The sequence below is a fragment of the Mesoplodon bidens genome (assembly GCF_964165515.1).
Source record: "Mesoplodon bidens genome assembly, chromosome: 10".
Classification (NCBI taxonomy): Eukaryota; Metazoa; Chordata; class Mammalia; order Artiodactyla; family Ziphiidae; genus Mesoplodon; species Mesoplodon bidens.
The window spans coordinates 11945892-11960976 of NC_138172.1; the positions used below are offsets into that span (position 1 = coordinate 11945892).

Genomic DNA, 15085 nt, shown 5'->3' on the forward strand with positions numbered 1-15085 from the left:
TACAGGATATATTGTTCAGTGGAAAAAATGTTAAAAATAGCTTATGATTCATTTATGATAAATTATACACAGGTTATCTGTGTGCCCAGAGACATGTCTGAAACTACAGAAAACCAAAATGTTTGTCGTAGTTACCTCTGAATGGTTAGATTTTATGTAATTTTTTTACTTGTCTCTTTGTTCTCCATGAGATTTTAAAATATTTTTGTTGTTGCTTCTTTTTATGATGAGCATGGATCATTTTACAATGTTTTTCAAATTTGCTTTTCTTTTAAAGAAGTAGTGACATAATACTTGCTCTTAAGGAATCTACCGTCGCATTAGTGAGATGAAATGAACGCACGCCAAGCAAAAGTAACAGGAGACACATTAGAAAGGCTTTAAGATGGGAGACAGTCAAGGTAAGGACTTTTAGAGGAGGAGATTAAGGAGGCTTCAGGGAGTCATGGAATATTTTTGTTACAGAAAACTTGAGCTGGAACTTTAAACACTGGTGGGACCAGAGCAGAAAGGACAGCATGGAAGTCATTTGCATTAAGAGGAATTCAAAACAGTAGCATCACAAGTTCATGGGAAAGGGGCACGGGGGAGGGCACATTAAACCAGGCACATCTCTTCAGTAGGTCCTCTAACTTCCTTCATTTTAACTGTCTTGAAAATTACAAGTGGTATTTACTCTGAATAGCACGAATATAAATTAAACAACATGAACAAGAAATTTGACAGAGATGTGCATTTTTTCTTCTGAGGAACTTGGATTCATTTTCTTATTTTCAAAGTATAACTGAAAGCTTGGAGCTTAACTTTTACTTGGATGATTGACTACATTCTATAGAGTTCTGTGTCAAAGTTCATTTAAAATACCAAGGGCATTCTATCTATTCATCTGAAGTCTCATTCCCAATCCTTAGCTCAAAAGTCATAATATCAGGACAACTGCAAAAGAACCACAAAGCTGGATGCTCTCCCAATGTTCATTTATTGCACCTAATTTGCATAAATTGCAATTTTACTATCTTGCTTATTATATTCGGGACTTGTCACTATCCCTTTCAGTTTGTCTTGAAAGCATTCTTTCAAGCAATGACTATTACAAAAAAAGTTCTTTACTGGTAACATTTCAGGTACTTTCATGTATCTACCGCCAGACCTTCTGATCTTCAAAGAAGCAAAATTTAGCACAACTCTAAGATGGAGGGAAATGTGTGTACTCCTCCTAAAATTTTTATGACTCCACTGAATCAATGAATAAGAGGCCCTGTTTACTTCTGGCTCTGAGGCTGGTGGCCAAGGGCAAGAACAGATAAAAATTTAGAAAGCTAAGACCAAGTCCAAGATCATAACTAATAATAAACACATTGGTAAACCGTGCCAGACACTTTTTCCAGGGTGAACACAAGGCTTCCCTTGCTTATGAGTTAACAATCAGTCTGTCTATGGACAACTGCCCACAAAGAATGTTTTCCAACAGAGAAACAGTAATGAATCAAGGGGATACAGAAGCAGGGCTCTACAGCCAACCAAAGCTGTTTGGCAAGCTGACCTAGAAATTCAAACTTCCCCTTCCCACGGGATCATGGGGATTTCCAACCCACTGGGGAATATGGCCAACTGGCACCTCATTCCTCTTCACCAAGGGAATGCCATGAAATATCTTCTGACAGATATTTTACATCACATGGTTCTGTTCTTTGCAAACCCTTACAAACAAAAAACTTAGCAAATAAAACTAACGTCATTACCTTGTCTTCTGGGAGCCTAAAAACAAAATCCATTAAAGAACTTCCAGAATAGAGGACACAACACATGGAAAAGTACTTAAACCAAAACGCAATTGGATTCTATAGTCCCTATGCCTATCTAGGTAGTCAGTGAGAAAGGACACTTTACAAAAGCAATCTACCCTACTTCAAACCATACTTTTAAAAATGACCTCAAAATCGATCAAAGATCTAAGTGAAAAGAGCACAAACTACTAAAACTCTCAGAAGAAAACATTAGCATCAATCTTTGTGACCTTGGATTAGGCAACAGTTTCTTAAGAAAGCAAAAGCATAAGCAACCAAAAGCAAAAATAGATAAACTGGACTTCAACAAAATTAAGAACTTCTATGGTTCACAAGACACCACCAAGAAAGTGAAGAAATCTACAGAATGGGAGAAAATACTTGCAAATCATAACTGATAACGAGTTTGTAATAAAGAACATTTAATACTCAATAATAAAGACACATAACCCTTTTTTTAAGTGGCCAAAAAATAATGGGCAAAGGATCTGAAAAGATGTGTCTCCACAAATGATATACAAATGACCAATAAACACATGAGAAGGTCATCATCATTAGCTATCAGAGACATTCAAGTCAAAACTACAATGAGATACCACTGCACAGTTACTAGGATGTCTCAAATATAAAAAAGACAGATAAACAAGCATTGGAGAGAAATTAGAACTCTCATATACAGCTGGTGGGAATATAAAACTATAAATGTAAAACTGGCAGTTCCTCAAATGTTAGACATACAGTTACCACATAACCCACTAATTCCACTCTTAGGTATAGACCCATGAGAAATGAAAATATATGTCCACACAAAAATGTGTACACAAATGTTCACAGGAAAGCCAGAAAAAGGCAAATAACCCAAATGGCCATCAACTAATAAGTGAATAAATAAAATGCGACATAACCATACAGTGGAATCTTATTCAGGAATAAAATGAAATGAAGAATACATGCTACAAAATGGATGAATCTTAAAAATAATGCTAAGTGAAAGAAGCCAGTCACAAAAAGCCATTCCATTTATATGAAATGTCCAGAATAGGCAGATCAATAGAGACAAAATGCAGATTAGCCTAAGGCTGAGGGGTGGAGCCTGGGGACATGAGAGCGACTGCCAATGGGTACGGCGCTCCTTCTTGGGGTGATGAAATTGTTCTAAAATCAATTGTGCTGATGGTTGCCCAACTCTGCTAATCTACTAAAAACCAATGAATTGAGCACTTCCAGTAGGTGAATTGTACGATACATGAATTATATCTCAATATATCATTAAAAAAAAAGCAATCTACATCAGGACAAACTTGGAGTATGCGAAGCTGTGCCCATATTTAGGATTTAATAGGAGAACATCTCCAGCTTTTCCCAGATTCTCAAGGGGTTAATGACTCAGCAGAGGGTAAGAACCAGCGATCCTTGTGCTGAATGGCAATGAACAGCCTCCTTGTAAGGTTCTCTTCTTGTGGACACTGCCTTCTGTTTATCACTCTGAGAGGAACAGGAAGAGTATCCAGCACAAGAGGAGGTTCTCCTCTAATTCTTTTTTTTTTATTTCATGTTTTGGCATTTTTGTTAGCGTTAATCATTCCCTTCTCTGCCGTCTAATTTTATTTAGCACCTAAGTGTCTAGTGTAGGCTAGACACTTGGATACCAACCTTTCCATAGCCATTACTTTCTTTACAATTCCTTTAATGTTTCCTATAATACAATATTTAAGAACATAGTCTTTTGTGTTACACAGACATTTCTGTGTTCTCCTCCGGTTGTAACAGCACCCAAGCTGCAGTTACCACTTTCCCAGCCCAGCTCTGGCTGAGCAGGTAAACAGCAATGATATACAGGAATAATGAAACACAAAGGAATCCTCAGAGAGAGGGGCCCTGTGTAAAACCTGCCAGTGCCCGTGAGACTTCCACTCCCCAAGGCTGTGTCCAAGAGTCAGAATTGCCAGAACAGCCCTATCTGGCTCTGCAACGGTGCTCGCTGACTTGTGATAAGTTGTTTAAATTCTCTGAGCCTCATTTCTTTACCTCTAGGAAAGGTCAAATAATAATACCTATCTCACAGGGGTTTTGGTGAAGGTGAAATTATATAACATGAGTATTTAGCATTATAGATGGCATGGAGTCAGCATTCAACAAGTGTTAGCCACTATTAATACTTTTGTTGATTTTTTGTTTTTTCAAGATTTTTTTTTTAATGTGGACCATTTTTAAAGTCTTTATTGAATTTGTTACAATATTGCTTCTGTTTTATGTTTTGGTTTTTTGGCCATGAGGCATATGGGATCTTAGCTCCCCAATCGCAGATTGATCCTGCACCCCCTGCATTGGAAGGTGAAGTCTTAACCACTGGACCGCTAGGGGAAGTCCCTGTTGATTTTAAGAGTGAGCTTTTGTTCCATTTACGGTCTAGTAAATGGAAATACTTTTTTATGCAACAAAACTAAAAGTCAAATTTAATAAAATAACCCAAGAAGACTGGTCTGATTTCTCAATACCTTTAATAAAATTTACTATGCATTGAGTGAATTTCAAACGTTCCATTTTCTAGAATTTCTTTTCAATTGTTTATTCAATTGACCAGAAGATCTCTCAGATTTGGAAAGGAGGGAGAGAGTAAAGGAAACTAGAAATATTGAGCTACTTAAGCTTAACGTTTGGTTTGTTCACCTAAACATAGTACGTCTCAGCTAACCACTGACTACTGAGAACTTACAACTGATAAGCCATGGAAAAAAAAAAAGAAAAGAAAAAAGAAAAATCAGATGTCATTTCAATGGGCAACCAGAACAAATCCTTTACCAAATCCTGTACAAAAGCTTCAAGAACGACTATGATGTTTTGGATTCCAAGAACCCCAGCCAGGCCGCATATACCACCCTGACTCACTTAAGATAAGCCGTTTTGGACTCATACCTTGGGACAAGGCTATCGCCTCCACGGAGGGTGGTGGGATCTAGCTCAAAGATGGAGGAGATGTCATTGCCTTCGGGCACAGAGACCAGGGAGTACACCATCTTTTCTTGGGCGTTTCGCAACCTGCTTCGGGAGGCATCCTGATCAGAGTCCAGCTGAGGAGGAAAAGTCATCAAGTCAAGGATTGCACATGCCACGGCCTTCCCTCACTACAATCACTGCACAGTCCACAGGAACAGGGAAGAAACAATAGTGAGCGTCAGTAGTTGGCAGGAGAAGCACCACAGTTTCAGAGCAGTCATCAAAGACGAGAGTTGGCCACCCACACCAAGAATGTTTACACTCTACCTCCTGGTGTTGCAATAAAAATGCTTAAGCAACGTGGGGTTGCATTACTAGCTCTCCACGGGCAGAGTGCTACAGGCGGTACATCCGGGTGCAGGGGTCGGGAGAGAGGAAAAGCACTGTGAGAAACTTCGCCTGTGGATTTTGTTATGGGCAGTTGTGTTAACCTACAGTGAAACTGTCTAGCAAGAATATGATCCAGCTACTTCCCAGGAGGAAAAAAAACAATGCAATGAAATAAACCTGAATCCAAGTGTTTGTAAGCAGCTATTCCCGTGTGGCCAAGAAAAATATTTGAGAAGTCAGACTAGCCCTGAAAAAATGTTCCTAATTAATCAATTGCTGACGACAATTCAGGGGAAAAGGGGCCCCTCCTGCTACGTGAGGGATTTGGCTGAGACTGAAGAAAATCTCTGACAGTCAAGGCTGAAGAACAAGGATGAAAGCTTTCCCAAGAAACTGTAATAACACATCTAGTCTCCAAAGGCCATCTGCCTAAGAAGACGGAAGCAGCATGCTGAGCCCAGTGCCTGCTCTGACAGGCTTCACAAGGTGGCTCTCCGCCGTGTGACTCTATACGGGATCTTTTTTCATGTTTAACATCCTTGCAAGATGACAATATCCACCTGTACGTCCTAGGAAAATCACATTTCCCTTGTCTCTATCTGGCTTTGCTTAGGCTGAGGCCCTGCTTCCTTTCCAAATGGAATGGAGAAAAGAAAAGCAAATCTAACAGGCAAAGGAGAGAGCGTTAAGACAATTTCATTCCACGGGGCCTGAGTTCTAGGACTGTAGGCAACAGCTTGCTTTTGCAGTTCATCAGCAGCCCCAGCCTTTGTCTATTAAAAAAAAAAGGAAGGAAGAGAGGGAGCGAAGGAAGAAAGAAAAGAAAATGCAAACAATTCTTCTAACATCCCAAGCCTCTGTCTCCCCCGGACACTCCCTCCTTCTCACACCCTGTGCCTCTGGCTAAACAAACCCCCATTCGTCATTCCACCTACGTTAACGTAAGAGTCCACTGGAGAGGGGCAGGACATCTCCAAGAGCTCAGTTCAGCAGAAAGCACTCTGAACAGCATCTGCCCTCTTCTAACCACTGTTACCTGCAAAGGGCTGCACACACCGCTTTCAACATAAACCCTGCCCCGGTTCTGCTGTGAGACACGGGGCTCAGCTACAGACTGGCAGTTAAACTTCAGACCTGCCACACATCCGAAGAAAAATGCCAACTGCATTGAGTCCACTGCATCTGGACTGTGACTGAGCAAGGCGCCCTCATCCTCCTGAGTGCAGTCGGCGTTTGCCATCTAGTGGGAGGAAAGGCTCATGTGCAGAAGGCTGTCAGACGAGAGCCAGCCTCGGGTTGTTCTTTCTGTCCCTGTGGCATCAAGCCCGTGGCTCAAGGGGGCTGCTGAATTTAGAAAGAGGAGAGCAACAAAGCCGAATGGGGTCCCAGGCAAAACCACAGGCACTGGGTGCCAGTCTCAGGAAATACGCGACCAATAAGCAGAGCAGAAAGAGAGGCTTCCTCTCCCACACTCCCGAGTCTCCCAGCCAAGAGGAGGGTGAAGGGTGCAGGACCCTCCCAACGCTGACACCTTCCTCCCAGAGGCAGGAGCTGCGCTGCTGGCCCTGTGGGTGCAGGGTGAGCCCTCCCACTCACACCCCTCCTCCACGCGAGGACCGCCACCCCGAGTAGCCAGAGCAACGCAGCCCAGATCTGCAGCCAGACCCCCTGGCACGTGGCACTGCCCTGGCACGCAGAAGCAGCACGGAAGAGTAGAAAGATGACTGCGCTCCCAGAGACCCTGAGGCATGTGGCCAGTGAGGACCACTCTCTGCTTCTTCACCCGTCAAAAAAGATGGAGAGACCTGTCCCGATTTCTTCGTGCAACTGCTGTGCAGCCCAGAGGAACTGCTGGATGGAAAGGCAGTGAAAATGGTAATCATCCTTTGCAACTTACAAAAATGCCATTTATTAAGTGTTTACTGTGGGCTAGGCACTTCATTTGCACAACATCTCACTTCGTCCTTACAACCAGCCCATTGTCTACAACTACAGATGAGGGAATTCAGTCTCAGAGAGGGCAAGTAACCTGTCCAGAGTCACACAGCTCCTAAGCAGTGGGTCTGCTATTTAAACCCAAGTCTGACTCTCTCCCGCCCTACTTTTGATCACTGTGTCCTTCCCGCTGCACTGCACGTGCCTGTCTTTCCCTCGCACATGAACAGGCCAAGAGAGCAGTCCCGTTCCACACAGAGTTCAAGGTTCACTTGGACATCAGCTCTCCCTGAAAGAAGCCATGGTTCTCCTTCAAAGCCACCTCTGAGGGGAGCCTTAGTCCCCCAGCAAGTCCAGCAACTAACTAATGGTGGGACACCCTCAGCTAGAACTCTGCGTTTCTTCCAAAGCTAACATTCCGGCCAAACCTAACTAGAAGGTTCATGGCTGCTGCAGAATTCACAGCACTTTCATTGACAATTATATTCTGTATTATCTCCACCCCAACTCCCTTCATTAATGTACCTATGTTAGTGTCCAATTTTTTCAAAATTTTACAAAAAATAATACCCTCAATGCCACCTAGCATATTCGCCATCAAGATGATCACACGGACACACAACGTCAAACAGAGCAGCAACCGTTTGGGTCTGTGTTTTGTTAATCCTAGACCAGAATGAAGCACTCCACGAGAGAACTGCATGACATACACCCATCATTTCCCTGTAACACAACCACTTCCCTCTTCAACCCATAACTGTGGACACCTGAACCCCCAACCCAAGTGCCTCCATATCAGCATTAATTGGCAATATGGCCTCCAAAGAAGGATCCAGCTGGCATTAAAATTCCAAACCACATAATAAGGTCTATTTCTGACTTTGCAGAAAGGAAACATGGTTAGACAACTGAGTGTCTAATCAGCGGTCATGCCTCATGTGCTACCTCCACACTCTAAATGACAGGGTCCACATTATACACTCATTCCTTGAAGACATCTGAGTGAGTCATAGTTTCAGGTCAACAGCAATGAGACATTGGCATGTAAAAGGCTGGCTTCTACAGGAAACATCACCGTCTCCAACCTAGCAGTATTCCAAGAGACACCATGAACTTCTGCAACTTAGAGATGGAGACCCCTTGACTAAGCACACAGAAAGAGCATCATGACCAACAGTCTCTTGGACCAACCAGGACACAAGGGGATATGACTGCCCTCAAGGGAAGCACAGAACAAGATCCTCTGTTAAGGCAGAGTAAGCTCTCCCCTTCCCCAGCACTCAGTGACCACAGGGGCAGTTTCTTACATGGGGTTCCAGATCACATGTCCTCACCCTACCAGACGAAGACAAGAAGGCTCTTGTCCATACTTACTGAGGGCTGAAACTCCAGGCATTCTTCCTCAAAGTCAGGGTCTACCTGATGAAAAAGAATCATCGGAAATTAAAACATCCATTGCTTTCTCAAGGACTTGGCCCCGCTAGCAGGAGACTTCAAGGCCTGCGAATATCTTTGGACAGCTAAGAACTTCTCCCTTCCCTCTGTTCACGAAACCAGCATGCCACAATCACAACACACGTCACACGGGTACAACACACATGGAACAATCTACCAGTCACCGATAGATGGCTCTCAAATGTAGACAGAGGAACACAAAGAATCCACTAGCAAAGCAACAGTTAAAAGCCTGAAATAAATAAAAGATCAGTATCCAGTCATTGATAATCCTGCTTATTTCTAGTTAGAAATAAAAAAATGTCTGGCTTCCAGCAAGAACTACATTCACCCCAGGACATAACAGATAATGCAACCACCAATGATCTTTGGCAAACCATGTAATCAACATTTCTCGCAGCTGGTTAGCTGGGTCCATAACTTCCTATGGCTCCATTTTAAATTTCAACTTAGTCTTGATCTTCGGCTCTTCAATATTTCAAAATCATCAGTTCATACAAGTGTCAGGCATCCCAGGAGGGTTGGCACATTTAGATTCAGCCTTCCTTGGGGTCAGCTGCAGAAGCAACACTGACACCCAGGCATCACCTTGAAACTCTCTGAGCAGTCTCACCAGTGGTACCAGACGACAGGAGGTGTCCCTTGATGTACGGCTAGAATCTGGTATGAATATGCATCGTACATCTTCCAGAAGATCAGAGTAAAACTCAACATCTGTCACACGGTAACACGGCTCCTTAATTTAATACAAAACTAAAAGGGAAATTCCTCCCATCCTTCAGTGTTGAGTCTTGCCTTTCCTCAAAAACCCTTCACGGTCATTTAAAATACATCACCTTGATTTTTTACATTCCTGTAAGTAAAAGACCCTGTCTATTCCACTAAAGCTCTGAGTAACCAGGCTTTATAAAATTACCTAATTCTTTATGGGCTTTAATGCTTGCAGCTTTACATACCATGTTTCACTGCGGCCAAGTCTTGGTCATTCATGTTAGGATCAGGGTCGGTAAATAAGATGCGGTGAGAGTAGTAAACCAGAGCAAAATGGAAAGATATGGGCTTCCCTGGTGGCGCAGTGGTGGAGAGTCCACCGGCCGATGCAGGGGACACGGGTTCGTGCCCCGGTCCGGGAAGACCCACATGCCGCAAAGCGGCTGGGCCCGTGAGCCATGGCCACTGAGCCTGTGCGTCCGGAACCTGTGCTCCGCAATGGGAGAGGCCACAGCAGTGAGAGGCCCGCGTACCGCAAAAAAAAAAAAAAAAAAAAAAAAAGAAAGGAAAGATAATCCTAAAACCCTGATTAGCATTATTTTTTTTAAGATCTATTCTCTTAGCCACTGTCAAATACAGCTGACCCTCGAACAATGCGGGAGTTAACACGTGTATAATTTATAGCTGGCCCTCCAAATCTGCGGCTCCCCATCTGCATGCAGTTCTTCTGCATTCTCGGATTCAACCAGCCACGGACCGCGTAGCACTGCAGTGTTTACTACTGAAAAATATCCACAGGTAACTGGACCCGTTCAGAGTTCAAACCCGCGTTGTTCAGAGTCAAATGTATACAACACAGTATTATTAAATGAAGTCGCCAGGATGGACAATGCATTCCCACGACAGCATTATTTCCTAACTGACCTTCTCCCCACATCTTGATCAGAATCCCTGTCAAATACTAAAATATGTTGACGATTTTTGCGTCTCCTTGTCTATAAGCAGGGAAATGAGGTGGAAGGAAACAGAAAAGCAGAAGGAAAAGCTAGGTAACTGAGCATTACCCTCAGCCCCTAACTACTCAATGGCTATAGGTAAGTGAGGAAAGAGCAGTGCATCATCCTTGAAAGAGAAAAACTATGGGGCTGCCACTTACCTCTGCTGCTAAGTAATGCCCGGTAGCAAGATGCTTGAAACGGAAGAGGCTGTTCCAATATCCTGCTCCACCCCGACACGGGTCATGCTGGACCACCTGCAAGAGGAGACATGATCACCAGGAGTGGAAGAAATGTCCATCCAAATAAGGGCAGCACCAAATCTGAGACACCACCCAGAAGTCATAGTGCAGGAGCCGTATTTAAGCTGAAAAAAATCATTATCTTCCAACAAACCCGTAACAAGTATCCTATGTATTGTTAAGCAATGTTTCTCCAAAGAAAAAAGAGTCCCCTAATTAACATGAAACGGTTGTAAGACAAAGTTCAGTGGTTTTCGGATTATTTGCCTTAATCATAAGGAAGAAGTTAAGATCCTGGACTTCATCCACAAAAGGCGAAACAAACAAACAAAAAGAATCTCATGGAAAACTGTAACAGCAATTTATCCATGCACTCATGCACTATAATACACCCACACGCCTGTGCTTTGAAACTGGACACTCACAGTGCCGGGGCCAATTCAGCATACAAATAAATGTGACTGTAGCTTCTGCTCATGATGGAATAACTGGCACTGGAGTTGCTGCCATAAATAGACACCTCACACAATACATGAACACGCCATAGATGACGAGAAAACTGAGTAAGATATACAAAACAACTGGGTTCCGATGTTGGATGGCAGGGAGTGCACAACTGTGATCTCTGAAGACAGGGAAATAAGGTGATCTCCACGACTGCTCCAGCTTTCTGTGGGGAAGTCCCCCTTCTGGACAGTGGCATCGAGAAGAAGTATTCAAGCAGAGGAGACCAGTCTCACTGAGGTGAGGAGATATGTCAGAACTTAAGGAGGCTGAGGTGACTGGAATCTGTCAGGGCAGAATACAGAGCTCCCCAGAAGAAAAGTTCCAGAAATCTGCACAGGGGCCTCCTTTAGTCTTTGGCTAAATACCAAGCTGCATATGTGTAAGGCGAGACCCCACAAGGCCAAATAAAAAACGAGAGGGTAGTCGTAAGCTCAGCAAGCCAGGAGTTCACACAGGACTAGAAGGTGTTCTGATTCTAACAAGCCAGAGGAGAGGCCGGTTGAACACCTGGGGCATTCAGTATCGACGTCCAAAGGCTCACACCTTAGTAGCAGGGCTAGTCTAGCCCTAAAAAAATGCTACAGTACACTTGACCTAATGAAGCTTTAAAACAAACCTCCAAAGGATCAAAGTGATCTACAAGTAACTTTCTTTGTCTGGCAAAACAAAATTCAATACTCTTTAAAGGAAGGCAACAGATCCAGATTGTCAACAAAGGAGCATCACAACATTCCACATATTGTCATAAAGCAGCGGACAGGCAAGAATCAGGAAAATGCAACCTGTCAGACAATATCGAATGACCCAGTATGTCCATGTGGGTAGGTGGAGGCTAGAGAAATATGTAATAGTGACCCCAAAATTTTCCCATTTTGATACATACCCACACATTTTAAGAAACTCAGTGGTTTCAAAGTAGGATAAATACACATACACACACTCATACATGCATCAAGACACATCATAATTAGGTTAATGTAAACCAGAAATAAAAAGAAAAAATTTTACAGTAGCTAGGGAAAAAAAAAGAGACACTATATGCAGGGAACAAAAGAAAAGAAAACCACTGAATTCACATCAGAAAATAATGCATGCAAGACAACAATGGATGAATGCCCTCAAGATCAAAAAGAAAAAAACTGTCTATGTAAAATTCTACATTCAACAAAAATATCCTTCATGAAGGAAGGCCATATGGAGAAATCAGAACCTTTAATACACTGCAGGTGGGAACACACAATAGTGCCTTCAAGACAGTCTGGCATTTCCTCAAAAGGTTAAACAAAGTAACCATATGACCCACAATTCCACTCCTGAGAGAACTGAAACTGCTCACAGAAACTTGTGCATGAATGTTCACAGCAGCATTATTCACAACAGCCAAAAAGCAGAAACAATCCAAATGCCCATGAAGAGTAAATAAAATATGGTATATCCATACAGTGGAATATTATTTGACAATAAAAAGAAATGAAATACAGCTATGCATGGCAACATGGATAAACTTTGAAAACTTTATGCTAGGTAAGAGAAGTCAGGTACAAAGGACCACATGTTGTAGGATATCATTTACATGAAATGTTCAACCTGGGCAAATCTATAGAGGTAGAAAGTGGACCAGTTACCAGAGGTGGGGAGGGGCAAATCTGAAGAAAAATGAGCTGTGACTGCTGCGGCTCAGGGATTCTTTTGGGTCAACTAAAAACCATTGAGAACTACACACTGTACATTTCTGAACTGTGTGACATATGAATTGTATCTCAATGAAGCTGTTATTTTCAAAAACGAAAAATAAACTGATTTTTTAAATGAAGGTGAAATAAAGATATTCACGGACAAATATAAAGCTGTTTTCTTGTCTTCAAATGAGGGCTGAGAGAACTGGCCGGTGGCAGACCTGCACTACAGAAATGATAAGGGAGTTCTTTAGGCTGAAGGAAAATGATTCCAGATGAAAACTCAAATCTGCACCAAAAAATGAAGAGCTGGAGATGATGACTATGTGGGTAAAAGACTCCTGCCCTCTCATTTTTCCATGTTTTTAAAATGCAAGTGACTCCTTAGACAAGGCAAAAAAAATAAAAATGCACTATGGAGTTTATAGCATATATAGAATAAAATGCAAGAGAATATCACCACAAAGGACAGGAAGGGAGAAACAGAAGTACAGCTGACCCTTGAATAACACGAGCTTGAACTGCAAGGGTCCACTTACATGTGGATTTTTTTCAATATTAAATACTACAGTGCTACATGGTTGGATGAATCCACGAATACAGAGGAACCACGAACACAGAGGGCTAACTATTAGTTACACGTGGATTTTTATTTAACCATGTGGAGGGTCAGTGCCCCTAACATCCATGTTGTTCAAGATTCAACTGTATACTATCATAAGGTTCTTACATCACGTGTAAAAAGTTATGACGATATGTAAAACTGATTGGCAATGAGGTGAATATGTATAATGAAAACCCTAAATCATGACCAGAAATATAAAACACATGGTGTTGCCTTCCTTCTTTTATTTGGAAGGGGCACTTAAGTTTCTAAAATCCTCAAGAAGAAAATAAAAAAGGAAGACGTACAGTGTTTCCCTAGAGTATTCAGAGGGAAAATTGGCAGGGAACAGTTTTGAGGGGAATAAAAATTAAATAGCTGTTGCTTCTCAGACGATAAAATATAGAAGATGCTCTACAGTGGACTTCTGGGTTAAGTCAGTCCATAGGGCACAAACTCTCCCCAAAAGGTTGACATGTTTAATTCATTTCTATCAGGTTGTGAGTGAAGAAGACACGGTACTTGCTTTTAAGGTTCTAAAGTCAGTCACAGTGACTTCTGTAGGGTTCTGACATTTCTAATACTTTTTTAGTTTATGAATTAAGTCCCAAGTCCCTACAGCCTGGATATATTGCCCTTCAGTATCTGGTCTCCTAAAACAGTTTCTGTCTTATTTCTCATGACTATCCCCTGCCGTTCATCAAATGAGGTTACTGAGTTCTAACCCAAGGTTGCCTCCCATTTCCAATTCCACGTTAGTATCTTATATGAAGTGACTTACTCCATTCATCCCTTCCTTCTGAAATATAGGTCATCCCGTCAGCACCAGCTCAGATGCTAGCTCCTTCAGGAAGTCTTCCTTAATCCCTTGCCCTCCCTCATCTACACCACCAGAGGACAGGGAATGTGCCTCTTTGTGCTCTGGAGGTGTAGATACTTCACCATCCAGTATCCTTCCATCCTATCACCAATGTGCAGTCACCTACAAATTGTGATGGGTTAGGCACTTGATTACATATTGCTGTGATAGATAACTGAGCTGGGGGAAGAAAAAAGAACAGAAGGAAGAGATGATCACATGATCCAGAGAAAGAAATTTCTAACTTCAGTTGTGAGTTGGCTTCCAAGGTAGCTATTATTTTCCTCCACAGGAACATCTGGCATCCTTCTGATATGGCGTGATGTGTTTGTTTCTCTAAGTCATCCCAAGTCATCCCTTGTTTTTGGAACAAGGTGAGTTTAAGTACCTGGATGTGACTTATTCCTATAAATCCATGAATCCTTTCTCCCTGCCTGCCCCACCCCATCCCTTACCTCCACCTCCCACAGGGCTTTTGAACTAGTGGCAGATGTGGCTGACTGCCGGCCGGTAGTTCTCAGGAAGACATGCTGCTTCTTCCTGTGTTCGTCACAGGTGAGAAACTTCTCCTGCTCGGCATGGAACAGCCTCACCACGTCACCCTAAAAGTCAACACATGGAGGAATTAAGGAAAACGCATTTAAAAAGAGAACCAAAGAGGACCCAAGGGCTGCCCAGCCTGTAACGTATCAAACTTACCCCCTTTAATATGTCGTCTTTGTTATCACTCCATTTCATGAAAAGGACTATTTTCCAGCTTGTATTGCAGTTGACGGAATTGACCTAGAAAACAAATTAGAGTTATTTTTTCACATACCCCTCAACAACTGTGGTTTCCTGTGCCCAAATGCCTTATTTCTGCCCAAGAAGCAAGGCTGTTCTTCCGCCCTCCAAGCCTAAAGACTGACACCATTAAGATCATAGAACTTGCAAATTCAATTGGCCTGATAGAAGTCTTCGGTAATAAATGGTTCATTTGTACCAGTC

At 42.5% G+C, this 15085-nt stretch overlaps 1 protein-coding gene across 3 annotated transcripts in view; it reads right to left on the reverse strand.

Moving 5' to 3' along the window:
* The window catches only part of ITPR1 (inositol 1,4,5-trisphosphate receptor type 1), a 327139-nt gene that overhangs the window by 176359 nt on the left and 135695 nt on the right, over window positions 1-15085 (reverse strand). For 2 of the 3 annotated variants that reach the window (XM_081245777.1, XM_081245776.1), the window contains exons 9-13: window positions 14798-14881; window positions 14554-14700; window positions 10372-10467; window positions 8424-8468; window positions 4704-4858 (exon numbers count right to left, since the gene is read on the reverse strand). In XM_081245777.1, coding sequence (XP_081101903.1) covers window positions 4704-4858; window positions 8424-8468; window positions 10372-10467; window positions 14554-14700; window positions 14798-14881 — 527 coding nt within the window. The remainder of the gene's footprint in view (window positions 1-4703; window positions 4859-8423; window positions 8469-10371; window positions 10468-14553; window positions 14701-14797; window positions 14882-15085) is intronic. The other variant, XM_081245778.1, reaches the window with a different exon arrangement.